Source organism: Athene noctua, chromosome 4, assembly GCF_965140245.1.
Source record: "Athene noctua chromosome 4, bAthNoc1.hap1.1, whole genome shotgun sequence".
In the NCBI taxonomy this organism is placed as follows: Eukaryota; Metazoa; Chordata; class Aves; order Strigiformes; family Strigidae; genus Athene; species Athene noctua.
In genome coordinates this window covers 79,340,684-79,362,877 of record NC_134040.1, presented here as the reverse complement: position 1 = coordinate 79,362,877, position 22,194 = coordinate 79,340,684, and the positions used below count along the sequence as shown (strand labels likewise).

The following is a 22,194-nucleotide window of genomic DNA, read 5'->3' as shown; positions in this document are numbered from 1 at the left end:
CCCAGATAAAACAATTGGGAGTCAGCTTTAAAACAACAGGAGGTGTTTGTGCTGCAGTACATAAATTGTGGTGCTTATGGCCACTGTGTGTATGTCAGGAGTTTACATGGGTTCACAAGTGATCAGGCAGTCTGTTGGAGAGAAACTTGCAGTGCAACTTAGCAGTCAGAACAGTTCAATATCAAATTTTGGGCACTGACTCCCCACAAAGAATTACTGCAGGTGCTGATCAAGAATCACTGCTGAAAACTGCAAATAGAAACCTCCGCTGAGAAGCATAAGCTATGGTCCATTTGCATCTAACACAGAGATGCAAGACCGTGTATTGCCCTTTGTTATGTGAATCTTGTGGCATAAGATCTTACAAAACTTCCAGCAAAACAATGTTTCTGTGATGATCCTCTTTAATCTGTGCTTGTTACCTCTGGACTTGTTAACGTGACATAAATTACAGTCAGGTTAAGGGCATCCTGTATGCATTTAACATTGCATAAGAGTGGTACCCCACCAAAATTCATCTGATGTTTGCAGGATTAGAACCTCAGTTTATATTCTGTCGATTTTACACTGAAAGTCATGGTCTATTTGTAGCTAAAGCAGTAAAACTAATCATGTGTTACTTATCTCTGTGACTCGTTTGTAAGGATTGCCCTTTTGAAACTCGATTCTTCAAAGGCCTACAATGATTGTGATATTGAGGGCATAAATCATAAGGTCGTGTTTACGGAAGTTCTATTATAGTTTATGGTGCTATAAACTCTGATTAGTGTAAAACGTTTTCTGGTTTGTCCTTTGAGATCAGAAGTGCAAAAGCAAAACAACAAATAAGCAAGCCAAAAAGATTCTGGGTACAGTTAATGAGAGGAACAGTCTTATTAAGTTGCATATTTCTCATGTATGAATAACATTATGGAAAAAAATCATTCAGTGTAATTAAATAATTTCCCCTTGGTATTTTTCAGAAGTTTTGTTGGAACTGTATGAAAGTTCTTCCTTGTATTGACTATGTGTGAACTCTTGTGTTAAGATTAAAATAGATTAAAATAGCCAGTAGGAAAAACTGGATTCAGCAATTAACAGTTATTAACAGTTATTGGAAGGGAATGCATGTTAACACTTAAAGAGTTTAATGTCTGCATGTATGTGTATATATGTGTGTGTGCGCACATGCATACCTGCATGTATATAAAAATATAAAATCAGATGTTTTGTCTGCAGCATAGATAATATATTGTATAGCCCACATTTCTTGTTGACAGACTGTAAAACAGTTTTAAAACTTGCTCTTCCAGTTAGTGCCAGATATCTTTTCAGTTTCTTGGAAATTGATGAGAAATTACTGGTTTTTTTGAATGAGCTAGCGAGAAAAGAAAGAAGTGGTAAGCAGTAAAGTAAGGTTTGGTTTCTTAATGTGTAATATAGTGCAAGGTCACCTTTGTCTATATTGGAAATCTTCTGACTGCTTTGTTTGATTGGGGGCAGATTGCAACAAATGTACAGCAGTCTTTAGGACAAGGCAGATGTTTTATCTTGTTGCAGCTTGGACACAGGCGCAAAATCTGCCTGCATGTAGCATGTTGTTTCACCCGAGGTGCCGAACTCAATTCTAACTTTAAATTATTTTAACATTCAGTTGTTGCTATATAGGTTGCTAGCTTTCAAGATGAGCTTGGAATTAATAATTTCCATATTCTTGGCCCTTAAAGAGTAGAGCAGGTTACAGTTTGATAGTTTTTCAGCTAACCTTTACAGGCTTGGTTTGTAGATCCCAGCATATCTGGTGTTAAGAATAGAGTCAAGGTGTGGCAAAAGCAAGAGTGTTTAAATTTGTCCCTTAGTTTGAACTGCACGTGACAGTGGATCTTGTCTAACCATTTCCCTTTTGCTGTAAAATTATTTTAAGTACTTTTTAAAGACTTACATGCTTAACATTTATATAGCACAAAAGAAGGAAGGGTTTGCTCATAGGTTTTGTTTTAAAAAGTCTGAAGTGTGGTTAAGTTCTGCTTTTTGACATATATGGAGGGATATATGTGACTTGAAGGGCTTTATGAGTGCACAGAAGACAAAGTCTGTACTGTAATATTCCTGTTTATATTGGACAGTGCTTGACAGCATTACAGGCAAACCTCTTACAGCTTTAAGCAAGATAATGCCTTTATTCTGTAATAAGGTATCAGTAAGTTCAGGTCTTCATGGGCATTTCATGCATATATATAACATGCATTTGGCTCACGATGTGGGCTTTTGTGCATTTGGTGCACTGGCTGCTCTTTTAAGGTGTTCTGTTCAATCGTGTAAGTGTACTTTATATGCAACTGAGAGATGAAGCCAGTGGAAAATACTGAACTACTGAATTTAATTGGATGTGACATATAAACTTGTAAAATCAAAATCAAACACCCCCCCACCCCCAAATGCATTCCAGAATTGTGACAGCATCTTAAAAAGTTTACCTAAAATAAAAATAATTCCACAGTGGGAAAAAAGGCAGGGTAGGAGACTAATATTTTTCAATTACTGAAAGGTTTCATTCAGGATCTGAAATCCCAACAGTGTTAGATGAAAAAGATGAAAGCAAAACTTGAGGATAAAATTGAAACCAAATATAAACAAAAGTGAAACCGATTCCATTGGTTTTCATTTCCCAGTTGGCAAGAATGAAAGAATAAACACAGAACAAAGAAGCATGAGAGCTGAACTTTAAAAATTATTTCAATTTTATTATTTGTTTCATCTGTCAGTAAATTTGACTTCTTCATGACAGCACTCCTTTAGCAGACTACACAGTAGGGAGTAGGAGTTGCTCTCCCGGGTTTATCCGGGTACCAGTTTTCCCACCCAGTGGTCTGGGCAACGGCCCCACATATGGGAGGCGGTGCCTTCTTCAGTCACGGAAGTAACGTTTTGAAATGCTGTGGTAATGTGGCAAATTTGTACAGAAAGTACAATGGAGGTGATGACATCCAGTATGTTGAAAGGGTGTCATTCAGCTGGTAGCTGAGCTTGAATTTATTCGTGTTGAGATTTTGAGTTATTAATAGGATTAGATATAATGCATGTGGTGGGCTTTTTTTTGCTCTCCACCTTTGGGATCGGCCACTTAGATCTGGGTCAGATCAACAGTAACCAAAAGATGTTATCTGATATCAGCTTGCTGATGACATGAAATGACTGCGAACGGTTTCACTCCATTTCCACAGATCAGTCAACAGCTAGAAGGTCCTTTTTGACCTTGAGAACTAGCCTGTGACTTAGTCAAAAGATGGCCAAACATTGGGTGGCTGTGGAGTCTTGAATGAATATCTTTCTCATATGTAGAGACGCATGCTCCTGGGCTATATCGAGAAAAAGGTTGGGTGTTGAGAAGCTTGGACAATCGCTGCTCTGCTGAAGCTGTACTAGGGTGAAATGAAGGGCTTAAATTCCAGAGGTCCAATTCTCACACATTTGCACACATTACAGCTGAACATAGAAAAACTAAATTCTTTGGATGCCGAAACTGTTCTGGAGGTTTGAGATTGATGAGGGAAGCTGATGAAGACAAGCTTTGTTTACTTTAATAGTATTATCCGGCTTAGATGAGAGATGAAGATGAGTTCAGTGGTCTCACTTTAGCTCAGTAGGATTTCAGGAAACGGAATTCCAAGATAGAAATAGCTGCTGCAGATCAGAAATTGAGGGTGTCTCAGTGCTGTTGGTCTGTGGTCAACACAAAATCTTTACATTAAGAGCACATCTTGTAACCGATCCTATTAACTATTCATATCTCAACATGAAAATGAGTTAAGAAGTTCCTGTGGCAGTGGAAAAAGTAGCATTTTTATAAAAAGGATAATTATATCATACCATTTCAACAAGCATCAGTATTAAGCATTTAATACTTAGCACTCTTTAAGTGCAAGCCTTTCAAGTGTATGAACAAGAGAAAGACATTTCTCTCTTAAATTCTCCAGTGTTAGGCAATATCTCTATAATAGCTAATTCAATTTATTTTTTGTGCTGAACACATCTGCTTCTTTCATAGTGCTATTTTTGTAACACTAAATAAGTGCATGTGACAGACATGTTTCCAGTTCGCAGTGTGGATGATTCAGAGGATCCCAGGCCCCAAGTCTGTGACTGCTGTGGTCTGTAAAGAAAGCATCTAAGTAACTGACAGAGTGTTCTTTACAAATCCAAAATAGTGTATACTTTGCTTTAATACCTTCTCTTGGAAGTAAACCCGAAACTGCTTTCTTGAAAGGGCTAGTATTGGTGCTTACTGTGAGGTTAAGCAGAAGTAGTTTATTTTTTTTGCTCTTGATTCTGGGTGCTGTGCTAGCGATTAGAAGTTCGGGTAGCAAAAGTGTAGGTGTGGGTTAGCTATTAACTTCAGTGGTAGAAACTGCCCTTGCCCAGACAATAAAATGAAAGCTTTAAGCAAATATTAAATCGCACTTTAGTGTAGTGTGCAAATAGTTTTTGCTGTGTGTTGCAGAACAGTATGTTATACAAACAAAAGTAGCTGTGAGAAACAAGCCCAATCCGAGCAAGGTGGATTACATCAGGTGCAGGTCAGGGCCAGTGAATGTGAAAACTCTTCCTTGAACACATTTCTCAGTGTTAGCTATCCGGAATAATTTTTCTGCCTCTCTGAGTGCTTCTAAAATGTCATTGTCTTCTCAGCAATCCAGTCTGAGCCTCACAAGCCACCAGCGTGGAACATTGAGATTAAGGACTTTCGTTTTACGATGGCTGCTTTTCTTATATATAGCACCCTATAAAGCACTGACCCTGTACTTAGGCAGAAGAATTCTAGACAGGACACGGAGATGAAGTCTGCCCAGGCTTTAAAAAGTATTTTTACAATTTAAGAACCCGATCTTGCAGATACTTGCATGTGTGATTTTCCGCTGCTTTCAGAGGGACACATGTAGGAAACATGCTATGCTTGTTAAAAGTTTTAGGGATGTCTCCTGTAAACTTAGTCACAGAGCATGCAAGAGCTTGGTGTAACAGAGCCATGGAGAGAGTTAAGAAAATGCTGTTGAGCTGCATCAGTATGATAAAAGAAGTGATTGTGGATAATTGTTTGAGCCTTAATAACCTCTTAGTTTTTACCAGGCTGTAAAATTCTTTATGAATCAGGTGTCAAATGCTGAGTTTTCCTGGCAGCTTTCAAGAACATGCAGAGTTTTCCTTCCGTGGATACTGACTGACCTAGAAGCAGCAACCAGTATGTGTGGATATTCGGGAGTGGATTTGTTTGTGAGCACTTAATTCTGGAGTAAAATTGATTTATTGGGGGATAACTGCTCCCCAGTTCAAGGAATTAATTATTCCCTGACAACTGTGCCAGCAGTTTTCTTGTTGTAAACAAGCCCTTCCCAAATTTGCCTGAGTCAAGTACAGCTCTACTACTGAAAAGTCACCACTTCTCTTCTAGGTGGCTTTTGGGGAAAAATAGTTAGACATCCCAGATACTGAAGGCAGATCTTGATCGGTCATCAAATGTAACACAAAGCTTAAGATGAAAATAAATCAGATAAACGTAATGGCTGCTTTTCAGACTCCTGGAGGAGGTGGCTGGGGGAGAGTTTGCTGTAATCACATGCTGTTGACTGTCACTTGCATAGACCATTTGTCATCCTGATGCCACCGGAATCTGGCATCTCCAGGCAAGACCTGGGAAACAAATGAAAGAAACCCTCAGGAAACAAAGTTTTCCTTTACAGCTGAAAGTAAAGCAGTAATTTTGTATTGTCACCAGACTTGCAGACATTGATGTATGTGCAGATGATCGTCATGGCAAGGATACTGCGGAAATGATCTTTAACAAATGTATTTGTTGGAAGCCTGGGCCAAGTTCCCAGCTGATGTAAGTCACTGCGATGCCAGAGAAGTGAATAGGCTCAGCCACAGACATGATGTTGTTCAAGTGTCATGATAATGTTTGACATAGGAGTCAGTGCAAGGGAAATTTTATTGCAGGTATTGAGAGGTTGAGGTGTTGTTTCATTATGGCTAAGTCCAGAAGCAAAAAAACAGCCTTCTGGTTCTGTTGTATTGAAATAAGATGGCTTTTCTTCATTACACTTCTAGTTTGCAGATCCGAGGGCTACCTTTAATGCTGCCTGAGATCACTGCAAAATAACTCATGTCTTTGCTGGTGAGGGATAATAAGCTTTGCATGGAAACCAAAGGAAAGAGTCTGTTTTGATGTGTAATGTCTGAATCCCAGCCAGGGCATGTTAACACCCTTTGGGTGGAACAGAAATGCTATAGGGCTGATGAAACACACTCTATATACAGTATGAGTTCCCATTGTACGTTTTCCTGGGCATGTTTCTCAGGCAGTCTGCAATGTTGATTTCAATACAGGCTTGAGGTATTTGCTGCCTTTGTTTTTTTTGTTTGGGTTTTTTTTTTCAAGGGAATGTTAGGTTGGTTGGTGTTTTTCACCCTCTGTCCCTTGAAGGATGAAAGGGCTTTTCTTCTTTCTACCTCTGTGTATCTTTCTTGCTGAGTGCCTCCCTCCCCCTCCTCCTTGCACCTCCCTCCAGCCTGAGGTGAGCACAACCTGGCCCCTACCAAGCAGGGACTTGGGAAATTGGGTAGCTGTTGCAGCCTGGTTCCCAGGTGCTTTACCACCTCACAGAGCTTTCCCCTTACCAGCTGTGGTCCTGTTGGCCACATTTGGTTGCCTGTACAGGTTCTTCCTAATAGCCAGGCCTGGCTGTCTGCCCAGGACCAGCACCATCCCACCTTGCCTGCTCTCCCTCCAACTGTTGGCTTTCCAGCCTGCCTTGATGGAGTTTCCTCCTTCCTGCAGGCACCTGAGCAAATAAGATACCACCTTTCCTGCCTGCATTGAATTGTTTCTCTTGGTGATGGACAGGAAGGATATGGCAGGCTCATGGTGTCTTTGCTGCTGCCACCAAAGTGTTAGGAAAGAGCAGGAAAAATATTGCCATTGCTGCGGTGTGGATCGATTGTTATAGCCAAGGCAGGAGCTGGGTCTTTGAAGCAGTCGGCCATGGGGTATGCTTTAAGGGAGTGCAGGGCAAGAGGCGCTTAGTGATAAGCAAATGTGCCAGCAGAGTTGTGATGTTTCCCTCATCTCTCCCTTTTCAACAGGATATCACTAACACAGTATTCTTAAGGAACGCAAGAGGTACCATTACATGTCAATTAAAAGACCAGAAAGGGTAGGTTTTGCCGTCTAACTATCCATGAATCCGGAAAGTCTCTCACAGGGTTTTATGCGTTTTCCTGCTTCGTATCTGTTTTCAATGCCAAGATCTTCAGGATGTTATTCTGGACCCTTAACCCTTGTACCTCTGAGAAGAGCTATGCCCACCTTCCCTTGTTCACTAACCCTACTTTATGTGTTCTGCCGTTGGTTCCAAGAAAGATACAGATATTGCATAATTTGGGGTTATCAGAAAGACGGCATGTTAATTCTGCTTCTGCAGCATCAGTGGTGAGATTCTCCTTCTTGTGGCAGATGGAAAATGCACCAGGCAGAAATCTGTCTCCCCATGGGCTGCGGGCAGGGGGATGTTTCATGTCTTCAAAATAGGAGCAGCTAAGTAAAGTGCAGTTCAGTTGTCTGTGTTTCAGCATCAACCTCACATTGCTGAAATATTTCTGGGCAGGTGAGGCTCACAAGTTTTCTTACCCAGGAAGAGTCTCTATGCCTCTGATGAATTTGACTTCCAAACAGGGCTTTGCTGAGAGTACGTACTGTTAAACGTGTACTTAGCTTTGAAAGGGGCATGCACAGTGGAATAGTTGAAAAAGGTGGTCCTATATGCAAAATCCTATATGAAGGCAGAGTCCTAGCTGTGACCAAGGGGCAGAATTTTGCTCTGAGTACTGTTCCTTAAAATAAGATCATGTTTCCTTGTATCCTGGAACAGGCTTGGCACAGGGACAAATACAGAACCCAGTTCTCTGAATCCTAAAATTAGCATATGGTCTCATTTCAGCATATCTGTTTGGCCACACAGGGTGATTGATGCTTTTCTGAACTGCAGCAGCATTAGCAAACAAAGGGAATACTTTAAAAGTTTATCAGCAAAGCACAAGATAGCTTTTTTTAAAAAAAATAGTCAGTTCTGTATTTGCAGAGAAAAGTTGGGAAACAACTGTTTTTTCACAGCTCTGGGGAAAGTCTGTGACATACTTCACAAATACACCTCCAAGTTTCCTATCCCACCTTACCTTCTCACATCCATTAGTAATATTTCCATATACTGGAAAATCTTATAACTGTGTACTTTCTGATAGGGAAAGAAGAATTGATTTTTCAGGTGAGGTTTGTTTTTTTTTTTACTTCCACAGAAATAATTTTTTAAAAAAAGAATCCGTAGGCATAGACTGGCTTGTGTTTTTAGGATAACCTGTGAGCCTTTTCAGTTATCCAGACGCTGTCAGAGGGAGTGAAACTGAAGGGAAGAGAACATCTTGTACTGCTCAGATTTAATGCCTGCAATGCTGTTGCTTTCACTTTCTGTCTACAGCTGCTGTAATTCTAGTGAAGAGCTCTTCATTCTGAAAGGTTACGCTTTCTGTATGGCAGGAGTGTTATATCCGTCAGGGAAAAGCCAAAAGTCAGACTTACGGGAATGTTTTAGCATAGAGTAGGGAGGACTACAAGGTCTTTATTGAACATTATGGAGTGAAATATTTATATGTATATATGAATTGGAACCATCATATCTTTTTCTAATGTCTCTTTAAAGACAAATAGCTCTTGAAAATAAGTAATATTTTTCCAATATCTCTTTAAAAATAAATGAGTGCTGTGAGTTTACTTCTGAAGAGCCTTGCATAAAGAATCTTAACAAAATATACCTTGCGAAGAAGTGTAGAGCTGAAATTCAGTGTGGTTTGTTGTGTCTTAAGGATGCTGTGGTGACAGCTACTTGCTCAATGCCCTTTGTGTGACTGCTCCTAAAAACGTTGCTATACCTGTGCTTCCCCCTCGTAGGCTGTTACAACTCTTCTTTCAGCTGTGCCTATTTTAGGAAGCTGGCTTGCCTGCTTCACCCCAAGCTGCTGGTGTGATTTCCTTGTAGGAAGCTCATTTTCAAGTGCAACATGTGGTAGCAGGAGCGGTGTTATTGATTGGCTGTGTCAGTAACACCAGTCTCCGTGTTCCTAACTGGGTTATGCTGGCCCTGGCTTCAGCAGATCCTCTGTTGTCTGCTCTCCTCAGCACTCTTTCTCCGGGTCACATCTGCAGGATTAGGACAGTTTATAGCTTGTCAGGGGGTAGTCTCCACTATGCTTTTGTAGTATCTAGTTGAAAAAAAAAGGCCGAACTGACTGCAGGACTAGCACAAATAGTGCAGCAAATAAAGCTTTGAAGAAGGTCAAAATAATCCCTCCAGCCATGCTTCTTGCATGGAGCTTGGCTCCTTACAGGCTCCCAGTGGCCTCCCCCTCCAGGCAAAGGCCGTTGAGTTGGGGTTCATGTTTCTCATGCTTGGTGCGTGTTTGGGAATAATTTTATTGATGTCTTAATGTCCGTTGATACATTTAAGCTCCCACCACGAGAAGGCAGCCACGCCTGACTACGGCCCCCTTTAAGAAGGAGGCAAGTGGTAAAACTGGAGTAAGAAAAGGGCAATGATATTCATAGAGCTACCAGCCTTAATACATTTGTAGAAGGTATGGTTAAAAATTGCGTTCTTGAAGATTGGCTCTTTTGTTAAGAATGGCAAGTGTTCATAAAATGAATCCAGGCAGGTAGCCCTGCTTCATGTCTAAATGAGCTTCTCTTTTCTTGTAGGGCAGAAAAATGCGTTCTTTGGTCCCATCTGCATTAGCATTTGACTGTTTTTCTTGGCAGTTATTCTTCCCTTCCCCCACCATGGGACAGCGATAAACTAGAAGGAAAAACAAACAGGAGTTATTTGTGAGGTAATGCCAGAAAGTTTGACTCTGATGTGGGTCTCTGGGACTGTTAAGCATTTTCCTGTGCTCTCCCCAAAGCGATGCCGGGGGCCAGTACTGACCAAGTTTGAAGCTGTGGTCTAAAAGCACAGGACTTCATTAGCAGTGCTGGATTAAGGAATTCCTCCCTGTTCTCCCCAGCTGCTCCTTCCCACTCCCATGCTGGAGTGCCCTCCCTCTTGATCGTGATGTCATACATGTCTTTTAGCAGGATGAGACCCTTGGTCTGGGTTCAAACGGACAAAAAAGGCCTTACAGAAAGAGGTGTTGCTTGTAAGCCTGCTAAGTTCCCTGGTCTTGTTTACAAAGCTGCCTATGAAAAGAGTAGCATTAGTGTGCAGCAAAATTGGGATGGGACTGAAGGGTGGAGGTGATAGGGTGATGTAATGCAAGGTGTTTCTTTGCTCTGGTGGAGCTGGAGCTGCTCCTTCCCCCTGCAGCCCCAACCAGCTCCACTCCTCTTCCCTGGGCATCTCCATCCGTGTTCTCTCTGTGGTGGAGGAAGATGGTGCCAAGTGACCCACAGCAGGCATTAAGCCATTCTTCTCCCAGTTAACCTGGGTATGAAGGTTCATGCTGGAAAGGTAATCTGGCTGCTGGAGCGGTTTGCTTAGGCCATCGGGTGGGTCACCACAGCTCAGGAGCTCATGGTGGTGGTGAAGCCGGTGGGAACTAGATGCCTTGGCTGCTCAGATAATACTGGTAAAAGTCCGCTTGTCCTGCTACAGAAATTACAGACAAATGCATGTAGCTTCTTAGAAGTGTAAATGTGCAGGGGAAGTGAAAAGTTAATGTTGATCAGGAATGGGAGATAGCTGCATAGGTGCTCCCGGTTTTACAGCCTGCTTCAGATTATAAATGTTGATGTTTCATTCTCCTTAAAAGGATTGACTGTTTCTGATTTTTCTTTTCTGCTGGGTAAACAGTGGAGAGAGGCTGGAGTGAAGGAACTTAGCATGCCTGCTGTTTTGTATGGCTCACCTTAGTTTCTGGCTTTGTAGGTTTCATTTATAATTAATGTATTCTGATGGAGGGTGAAGCTGGTTTGACGTTAGGTGATGGTCTCTGAAACTTTACATGCCTTTGCTGCCTATTTTGGAGAATTTCAAAGGTCTTTACAAACTTGAATGACAATAGCAGAAGGTGATTGTCCTGCTACACACTGATGGGTGGACTTCAGGTTCTCCCACCTGGAGCCGTTGGAATAAGATTCCCAAGTGCACCCATTAATTGTGCTTCGGGGCAGACAGAGGCTACTTTTGAGGCACTACAGAAGTTGATGTTTCTTTCTACAGAAATAAGTCATGCATTTGACAGCTCTGGAGGGAAGATGCAGCACCTTCATTTCCCAGTAGGCAATTACTTGGTAAAGTTGACTTGGTATTTTCATCATAAGGATGTTTTTGACATGCAACTGCCAAAAACCCCCATATTTTAGCACTGTTGTAGTAGTGCTGTCCTGAGTCAGGCAGGTCTGGGAGTGTCTTCTGAAGACATCAGGCTTTATTTTCAGCAGCACATACTCTCAGAGGAGCATGGGGTGTGTTTTGATGAGCAGAAGCATACTGTGCTTGCTCCTTTATGAAAGATGTTCTCCCAGAAGATGCCCATCGTTCCCTCCACCTGGACATCATTGCTGATTATTTTTAGCTGGGTTTGGTTTTACTTTCAAATCTTGGGAGCCACTCCTCCCTTCTCGACAGCCAGACCTCTTTTCTGATTACCTTGGATTAATTTGCCTTTGTGTGGGTGATGGGTGTGAAGGTGTGTGCTGACAGCTGCAGGTGCTAATCCCAGAGGAGTCCCAGGGTGCTGAAAAGGAGATGAGCACTGCAGCATCTTTGAGGGAGGAACTGGGGAAGCCCCTGGGAATGTGGGAGAGAAGAGATGATTGGTTTGACTGTGCTGTTTTGGGCAAGACAGGCTTCCTTGTGGTAGAGATGTTGGCAGCTTTCTTGTCTCCTGAAATGCGTTGCTTTTGCACAAGGACAGGGTCTGTTTCTTCTGCGTTGCCTGTTCCAAATGGGATTTGTTGCTGCTGCCTTCAAGATGACTTTTCTGCCTTCTGTCTAACTTGTTCATTCAGATGGGCTTGAAATTTGTCTTAGGGGCGCATTACCCAGAAGACAAGATGAGTCCCCCTGCCAAGTGGGAGCACTCATATATTGAATGCTGAAGATGATGCACAGTGTTTCCAGGAATTGTCTCAAAGTGCATGCACACTTAAAGATGGCTTAAAAGAAAGAAATGCATCTAAGATGAATGTTGCATCTACTTCCTTGCCAGACAAATAACAATTTGCTCATGTCTTTAGTACATTGACATTTGCATTTTTCAGCTTTGACCCAACGTGTAGTAGGGAAAGATGGTAAAGATCTCCTGTAAACACTGCAACCTGGATAAGGATCGTTGGTGCCAAGCAGAGGGGGCTGCAGCAGTATCACTGGCTGCTCGCCACCATCCCAGGCGCTGAAAAAGCTGCACCCACATTGCCCTCACCCAGAAAACAGTTTCCCTCTTGCACAGAGAAGGGATATGCCCAAGGGCTTGGACACTGTTGGGTTCTGGGGTTGGCTGTTTTCTCGTGTCTGACATGAACCTGAAAGAGAGCTGAGCAGTTGCAGCCATTATCTGAGCTATGTTAGAAATTCATAGTTACTGGAAGAGGCTACGGCTGAAGCGTGAATGACCAGCTCCACACAGTAGTGAATAAAATGCCAATATGTTTACTAAGCGATTAGTGTGAACATAGCTGCTGGTAAATTCTCTGAACACATCAAAGAGCCTTATTGTTGCACACAGGTTTTAATTCCTTATTAGTTTCAGGAAATACATGTCCTCAGAGCAATGAGAGGAAACTTTGAACATTTTTCTTCCTCTTGTGCTGGGTGTGGGCTTGGTACTGCCTAATTGTTAGTCTGTCTGATGCCTGTACTCCCATAGGAAGCAAGAACAAACGCATTTACATTTGTGTCATTGCTGTGTGCTTTCAAATATGTGGCCTACTCATTTTTTTCCTCTTTTTTTTAAGATCAAAGGTGACAAGAATAGCGGAGCAGAGAAGTTAAGAATGATGCAGAGAACACAGATGTGAAGAACAAAGGAGAGAGGAAGGAGCTGAGCCTGGTGCAGAGAGGGAGAGAAGCAGCAGCCTAAATGCAAGTACTTGAATGTGAAAATGATGGGTTGCAGGCTGATTAACAGGAGTTTAATGTGGTGTTTTAATATGTGTCTAATGCCGATGGGCGTTTTTAGAGCAGTGCCTGAGATAGGTTAATGTTTTTAAAATTTTCTGCCTTGGGTTCAAGACTTTGGACTCTTGTGTCAATAATTTACAGCTCTAAACAGGGAAGTGGCATCAGGGTCACGTGTGTGTGTATGTGAGAGAGAGAGAGAGAGAGAAAGTCAGTTTGAGTCTTAACTGAATAATATAATGTGGTGTGGTGCAGCTGAGGGTGTTGTAAAGCACTCACTGCTAAGCAGTATCGAAATGTAAAAGAGCAGCTAAAAAATCAGTGACTGAGTTGATCAGAGAAAGCTGAAGGAAGGGATCAAACTACTCAGCCAGAACCAAAATGGTCTGATAAATTCCTGTGATGTAAATTGTATTTTTCATAATTTTAGTCAAGTTTATGGGACAGAAACAGCCATTTGAAAGCACTCTCATTAGCAGGTGCATCATGTTAGCTAGTACAGTGATGCCTTCTGCGTGTGGATTTTTTTGGGTACATTTTTTTTTGGACAGAAAAGTCTTGTGCAAATGCAGGTACGCAGGCCAAAAAGAGGTCTTTTCAGGAGCATAACTCTTTTTCTTTGTGGGCTCTGGTATCCCACCTATATCAGCAGACGAGCTTTTGCCAATATGATGTATCTTTTTCAGGTAAAGGTTTTCCTAATCCAAGTGTACCAGAAGAGTTTTCTGACATAGCATAGGCTTTATTATCTCAGTTGCTCTTAGGGAAGGCTCCCACACAGATCCAAAGTCACTATTATAATTGTTTGATGCCTGCAAAACTTCAATCTCTGTACTGCGCAGAGATGGGTAGCTGCCTGGGTGTTCTGTCTGGAAAACAAGTAACCTCATCCCTTGTTCTCTGCAGCTCCTTCCCAGGTGGGTGACAATGCCTGTCGAAAGGATGCGGATGCGCCCCTGGCTGGAGGAGCAAATCAACTCTAACAGGATACCGGGGCTGAAATGGCTAAATAAGGTAAGGGGGGTGCACGTACGTGTGTGTGTGTACGTTTGGTCAAGAGGGACTTTATAGCTGTGGCTGAGGTTTGGATAGGTAAATCAGCTCATTCCTTGTTCTCAAAGGGGTGACATGGGGAGGAAGGGCAAAGCTGAATGCTTCCTGCTGAACCTGTTCCTCCTGCCTCTCCTGCCAGATCTGAGGCGTCCTGCTTCAGCCTGGTGGATTTATGGCTCCTTTGAAAGCATTTTCCAACTCTTTGTTGTTGAAGTGAGCATTTCTGGAGACTCTGCTAGGGTTTTTTTTAAGCTGGGAACAGATTGCTCACCAAGCAGCGTCAGGGGGATGTGAACAAAATGCTCTCCTGAGGTGGAAGGCTATATTCAGTGTTAGACTCTGGGTTGAAGCAATGATCTCCTCTTTCAGACTGGCATGACGTCTCATACTTCTCAGCCTGGGAGAAAATGGGGTAACTTTTCCCCTGTCAGACCCAAACCTAATATTCCTGGTCCTGAGCTCTTACTGAGAGTTCTAGACACTTTGAGAGCACAAGCATGGGCTCCAAACTGTCAGTGCCCAGTTTGAATTTTTCTAATAGGCTCAATAAAACCAAGGAGTGTATTTGAGACTTTGAACAGTAATAAACCCTGGAAATACTGCATGCATTCTGCAGTATGCAGGGAGAGTAATTCGCCACACTGAAAAGCATGAAGGAGTTCTGGCTACAGAGTCTACTTTGTTATCTGAATGGGTGGAAATGCACAAAATCGGGTGCAGAAACAGGAGCTGCCATTCTGGTAGTCTGGTATCCTCCCTATAGTAGTACTTGTGGTGCTCAGGTAATCATTTTTAGAGCTGAAGAATGGCAATTAAGATTACTACTTTTCATTTCAGCTTTCAAAGCTAGAAATGCTTGTGACTATAAAATTATCAGGAGCCCTTTTAAATTTCAGCTACAAATTTTGCTTCTCAGGAACTTCCTGCATCAGCGACTCTCAAATGCTGTGGCTGGGTAAATAAATATTGCTTTATCCATTCCCTAGTTAGCTGTCCTGTGAATTTGAGTAGGTCCTTGTTCTTGCATAATGGGGTCACAGCTGAAGAGGAGGAAGAGACCAGTTTTTACTGTTGTCTTTGTAATTTGAACCCCACGTTCAGGTCCCAATGGATTCTTCTCCTTGAGTATCTCTACGTTGGTGTCAGTTCTCTCCTGCTGACAGTTGATCTCTGCTGTCCTTTGCTGGGCATTCCTGCCCAATCCTGAAATAATTTCTCTGTACTTAGTAGGGCACAGTATTTCAGATTTGAGCATATTACTCTTAAATAGAATGTTGTCATCTGTAGGTTATGTTCATATAACCTTTTTTGGTACACTCCAGGATTGTACTTGCCTCCCTTGCTCTGCAGTGTGAAAACGCTGCCACTGTGCTGAGGGCTTCATTCTTCCAAGTTTAGCCCACTAGCCCATAAAGGCAGTTTGCAACTCATGTCATGTTGTTCAGTGTTTACAGCCCTCTGATTGTGTTGTTGCGGTGGTTTCTGCCTTGTGCTTCTGGCATAAACTGTTTGCATGCAAGAGTCGGTAGGAGATTTTATCCTTAGTTAGCATATTCTATATTGACAAGGCTTGTCTCACAAAGTTTTTTGTTTTTTGTTTTTTTTTTTTTTCTAAAACAAAGCTCTGGCTTCTACTAGAAAGAGGACACCAGGCTAAGTGGCCTGCCTTGACGTTTATTAAACTCTGATTCCCCACTTCTGCCCCATGATTTGGCATCATTCTGGGTTGCCATTATTGTACTCAACACTGCACTTCTGAGCATTTCTGTTTAAAAATGTTAAACATTCATTCCAACAATGAATCATTAAACCAAAAATATTTCCATTTTTGCTGTAAATCCTGACTGTAAACAAAGCCATGCATGGAATCAATGATAGCGTCATTGGAATCACAGCCCATTGTGTACCCACAGAATTGACTCTGGAGGATGTAGGATTTTGGGATTTATGTATTTTAATCAGAGTTTGGTAAACGTAAGTTCACAGTACAGAAAGGAAGGTGGGTCAGATTAGCAAGAGAATGACACTCCTGTGTGGGTGTGTGCACGTGTGTGTTCGTGTGTGCACGAACTTTCGCTTTTAAGGAAGTAAGATTTACATACTAAAGAAACAATTACCATTCTGATTTTGTCATTGACTGTCTCTTCTTGGGGAATTTTTCCAGACTGAGAAAGTGAATTAAACCTCTCTTGGTTAAAAATGACAAATCAGGTACAGCTGACTTAAGGTCATTCCTTCCCCTACTGTCAGTTGATCACATTATTAGGCCTGCTTTGTGTTCCCCTCCAGAACAGACCCTTCTCTGTATGGCTTAAAAAATAAATACTTGTGTACCTCCCTGGTGAAAATGTTATCCTGCTGAATGGCATGAGGGAGGAAGGAATTTCTTTACCTTCCCAGAGAGACAAAACTGGGAGGTGTGAAGGAAATTACATAGTTCAGTAGAGGGCAGAGGTGGTGTGAGGAGGGGGATAATGAGAGGTCAGTGTCCCTCATGGGTCTGGAAAAGGAAATTAGAGTGGAAACATTCGGAGTAGCTGTAACAGGAGTCGAGAGGCAACCTGCTGCTTTTATGGATGCTTGGAGTATTACCGTCCAGACAGATGCTGCTATTTGTAATTTGTCCTGTGACTTTCTAGCTAATATGTGATCACATGCTCGTTCACCTGCCTGAAGCATTTTGCAATGCTTGGGTTGCAAGCATTTGATACTTTTTTCCTCTTCCCATTTCTAAGAATGAGACACCTTTTCCCTTTTGACGTCCCCACTAGAGTTTGTTTGCAATTCCTGTTATGCTGCAGAAGTTTTGTGGATTGTGCTTTTGACTTTAGGTGAGACTAACTTTTTAATAGCAACACAAGACTCCTACACAAATGTCCAGTGATGGAGTGCTGTACCAGACAGCACATGGTTTTCCAAGTCTAAGAGAAAGCACTGATGAGCCTTTTCCTATTAAGATCATTTTTAGGGAACATTGACTGAAGAAGGATATAGGTAAATGTTTGATAATATGTGAAATAAAAAAAATAGTGTTTAAATAGAAGACATCTAGATAAACTAGAGCAGAACACAAAACCACATGGTATTGCTGCAAGCCGCAGTCTTGTGGGATTTCAGAGAGGATTAGATATTTGATAGTCAATGAGAAAATGTGTGGTTTCTGTATAGGTGTCCTGGTTTCGACCAGGATGGAGTTAATTTTCAGTGGAGTATTTCATACCATGTGATGTCATGCCTGGGTGGGCAGTCGATCTCTGGGCTGGGGTCTCTCCCCGCCCTGCTCCTTGGCGTGTTGCTGCTGTGGGGGGCGGTCACCGCACTCGGTAAGCCAATGTTGCATTTTACCCGTTTTCTTTTGAACTCACTATTGTTACTGTTGTTCTCTTGTTATATTTAGTAAATTCTTTCTTTTTATTCAACCCACGAATCCTCTTCTTTCGTCCCTCCCCTATCTTACCAGAGGGGGAAGGGGGAGGCAAACGGCCGGCCACGTGGTGTCTGGCTGCGGCCTGAGCTCAAACCGCCACAGTTTTTGGCGCCAAACATTGGACACAGAGGTTTTTCTTTTTGTCTGAGATAACAAAAAAAACGGGTAAAATGTGGATTGCTTGGCTCCTTAAGATCTTATCCCCTCATATGCAATACGTGTTTCCCATGCTGTTGCTCACCTTCCCTGAATGGCGGGTTAAGGTTTTGTTTCTGTTGCACTATATGATGCTCATCTATGATAGCGTGTGGTCATCGGCCCTGGGGCTGTTTACAGCTGAGTTTGAGAAATTTGGGGGGTTCAGATATCTGTGGAATGTTGACAAAAACATGTTTGCCGTGATGTTCGGAGTTAGTGTTTTCCTGCATGTGGTTCAGATTTTGTTTATGGTTAAGCTACTTTTTAAGAGTAACCAAGCAACAGAGACTGCAGCCCGGGGACAGGCGCTGCAGCTGAACCAGAGAACCATCCCACGCCAGTGTCAGTTGCCCCCATACAGAAGAAGAAATACACAAGAAAATCCTCTCACGGTATACAGGGTGATGATGAACCAAGCCCATCACGAGAACAGGAGGAGGCAGAGCCAGTGATAGTCACCCAATCCTTATCCCTGTGTGAGCTGCGAGACATAAGATAATTTTTCAGCTGCCAGCCAGCTGAGCAGCTCGTTACCTGGCTGCTGCAGTGCTGGGATAGCGGGGCCAGTGGCATGAAACTAGAGGGCAGCGAGGCGAGGCAGCTGGGATCCCTGTCTAGGGAAGGGGGCATTGACAAAGTCATTGGAAAGGAGACACAAAATCTCGGTTTCTGGAAGCGACTTCTGTCAAGTGCAAGGGAGAGGCATCCCTTCAAGGACGACTTGACATGTCGACCAAGTAAGTGGACCACTTTCAATACTTGAGGGAGACAGTTGTGTGGGAGGTAGTTTACTATGACCCAGATAATGCACAGCTACCCACAGATCCAGATGAAGTCTGATGCACCCAGCCCATGTGGAGCACTCCCATACTGTTTTGTATGGAGCACTCCCTCATCGTATGCCAGTGCGTTAGCACTAATGGACTGGACAGATGAAGAGGGACCAACAGTGAATGAACTGGTTCGCTGACTACAACAATATGAAAAAAGTGTCTCTTCCACCACCATTGCGGCTGTGAAACAATTATCTCAAAATGTCCAGCAACTTAGGGAGAACATGTCCTACTCCCCACCTGCACGGACCAGAATTTCAGCTATGAGGAGCAATTGTTTCTCTACTCAAGAGAACTGGTACACACCATGGGGGAAGCTGTGGCATTGCCTGCATGACCATGGAGAAGACATGAAGAAACGGGATGGAAAACCTACCTACCTCCTAGAAAAGTGTATATGTGAGCTGGAAGGAAGAACAAGTACAAAACATCGTCCTTTCAGGAAAAATGCTACTTCAGTTTCCAGTAATCAAGATGAGGCTGAAACCTGTGCACACCATACTAACCCATTTGTCGTAGACGGGTATTATGACCAACACTAGAGGGGCCCTGCCTCCAGCCAGGCAGAGGACGGGGACAACTGAGTTTACTGGAAGGTGTGGATTCGATGGCCTGGCACATCTGACCCCCAGCAGTATAAGGCTCTAGTGGACACTGGTGCTCAATGCACCCTAATGCCATCACATTTTAAAGGAGCAGAACCCGTTTGTATTTCAGGAGTGACAGGGGGGTATCAACAGCTGACTGTATTAGAGGCCGAGGTGAGCTTAAGTGGAAAAGAGTGGGGGAAACACCCCATTGTGACTGGCCCAGACGCTCCATGCATTCTTGGCATAGGTTATCTCAGAAGAGAGTATTTTAAGGACCCCAAAGGGTATCGGTGGGCTTTTGTTATAGCAGCCTTGGAAACAGAAGGAATTAAACAGCTTTCTATGTTGCCTGGTCTATCAGAGGATCCTTCTGTTGTGCGATTGCTGAGGGTTGAAGAACAACGGGTGCCAACTGCCACTACAGCCGTGCACCGACGGCAATACCGCACCAACCGAGACTCTGTAATCCCGATCCATAAACTGATTCGTCAGCTAGAGAGCCAAGGAGTCATCAGCAAGACGCACTCCCCTTTTAACAGCCCCGTATGGCCAGTGCTAAAGTCTAACGGAAAGTGGAGATTGACAGCAGATTATCATGGCCTGAATGAAGTCACGCCACCACAGAGTGCTGAGTGCCACACATGTTATAACTTCAGTATGAACTAGAGTCGACGGCAGCCAAGTGGTACACCATGATTGATACTGCCAATACATTTTTCTCCATCCCTCTGGCAGCAGCATGCAGGCCACAGTTTGCTTTTACCTGGACGGGTGTCCAGCACACCTGGAATCATCTGCTCCAGGGGTGGAAACAGCCCCACCATTTGACATGGACTGATCCATGCTGCACTGGAACGGGGTGAAGCCCCAGAACATCTACAGTACATTGATGGTATCATTATATGGGGTAATACAGCAGAAGAAGTTTTTGAGAAAGGGAAGAAAATAATCCAAATCATTCTGAGAGCTGGTTTTGCCATAAAGCATAGTAAAGTCAAAGGATTTGCACAAGAGATCCAGTTTTTAGGAGTAAAATGGCAAGATGGACATCGGCAGATTCCAGTGGAGGTGATTCATAAGATAACAGCTAAGCCCCCACCAACTAACAGAAAGGAAACACAAGCTTTCTTAGGTGTTGTGGGTTTCTGGAAACTGCACATTCCAAATTATAATCAGACTGTCAGCCCTCTCTATCAAGTGACTCGGAAAAAGAATGATTTTGTATGGGGCCCGGAGTAGTGACAGGCTTTTGAACAAATTAAGCAGGAAATAGTTCATGCAGTAGCCCTCGGGCCAGTTCGGACAGGGCAAGATGTTAAAAATGTGCTCTACACTGCGGCCGGGAAGAATGGCCCTACCTGGAGTCTCTGGCAGAGAGCACCAGGGGAGACTCGGGGTGGACCCCTGGGGTTTTGGCGTCGGGGATACAGAGGATCAGAAGACTGCTACACTCCAACCGAAAAGGAGGTACTGGCAGCACATGAAGGGGTTCAAGCTGCTTCAGAGGTGATCGGGACTGAAGCACAGCTCCTCCTGGCTCCCCGACTGCCAGTGCTGGGCTGGGTGTTCGGAGGGAGGGTCCCCTCCACACACCATGCGACTGATACCACGTGGAGTAAATGGGTCGCACTGATCACACAACGGGCTCAAATAGGGAGCCCCAGCCGTCCGGGAATATTGGAAGTGATCACAAATTGGCCAGAAGGCAAAGATTTTGGAATGGCGCCAGAGGAAGAGGTAGCACGTGCTGAAGAGGCCCCACCATATACTGAGATACCGGATAATGAGAAGTGATGTGCCCTGTTCACCGACGGGTCCTGTCGCATTGTGGGGAAACATCAAAGGTGGAAGGCAGCTGTGTGGAGCCCCACACAATGAGTTTCCGAAGCTGCTGAAGGAGAAGGTGAATCGAGTCAGTTCGCAGAGGTGAAAGCTGTCCAGCTGGCCTTGGATATCGCTGAGCGAGAAAAGTGGCCGGTGCTCTACCTCTGTACTGACTCGTGGATGGTGGCAGATGCTCTGTGGAGTTACTGGTTACAGCAGTGGAAATGGAGCAACTGGCAGCACAGAGGCAAAGCCGTCTGGGCTGCTGAATTATGGCAAGATATTGCTGCTCAAGTAGAGAATCTGGTTGTGAAAGTATGTCATGCTCGTGTACATAAGAGCTGGGCCACTGAAGAACATCAGAACAACCAACAGGCGGATCAAGCTGCCAAGATCAAGGTGTCTCAAGTAGATCTGGACTGGCAACATAAGGGTGAACAATTTCTGGCTCACTGGGCCCATCAGGGAAGAGATGCAACATATAGATGGGCTCATGACCGAGGGGTGGACTTAACCATGGATGTTATTGCACAGGTAATCCATGAATGTGAGACCTGTGCTACGATCAAGCAAGCCAAATGGTTAAAACCCATTTGGTATGGAGGATGATGGTATAAATATGGGGAGGCCTGGCAGATTGATTATATCACGCTCCCACAAACTCGGCAAGGCAAGCACTATATGTTTACAATGGTGGAAGCAGCCACTGGTTGATTGGAAACTCATGCCATGTCCCATACCACTGCCTGGAACAGCATTTTAGGCCTTGAGGAGAAAGTCTTGTGGCAGCATGGCACGCCAGAAAGAACTGAGTCAGATAATGGGACACATTTCTGAAACAACCTCATAAACACCTGGGCCAAAGAACATGGCACTGAGTGGATATATCACATTCCCTACCATGCAACAGTCTCTGGGAAAATTGAGCGATACAATGGATTGCTGAAAACTACACTGAAAGCAATGGGTGGTGGAACTTTCAAACACTGGGACGTGCATTTAGCAAAAGCCACCTGGTTAGTCAATACCAGAGGATCTGCCAAGCAAGCGAGCCCTGCTCAGTCAAACCTCCTACATACCGTGGATGGGGATAGAGCCCCTGTAGTGCACGTTAGGAATATGCTGGGGAA

At 43.5% G+C, this 22,194-nt stretch overlaps 1 protein-coding gene across 2 annotated transcripts in view; it reads left to right on the top strand.

The window, feature by feature from the left end:
* Positions 1–22,194, top strand: part of IRF2 (interferon regulatory factor 2) — a 49,040-nt gene that overhangs the window by 5,033 nt on the left and 21,813 nt on the right. The window contains exons 1-3 of one of the 2 annotated variants that reach the window (XM_074905812.1): positions 9,892–9,912; positions 12,977–13,103; positions 14,046–14,153. In XM_074905812.1, coding sequence (XP_074761913.1) covers positions 14,067–14,153 — 87 coding nt within the window. In that variant the 5' untranslated portion in view covers positions 9,892–9,912; positions 12,977–13,103; positions 14,046–14,066. Of the gene's footprint in view, positions 1–9,891; positions 9,913–12,976; positions 13,104–14,045; positions 14,154–22,194 lie in introns of those variants that run through there. The other variant, XM_074905810.1, reaches the window with a different exon arrangement.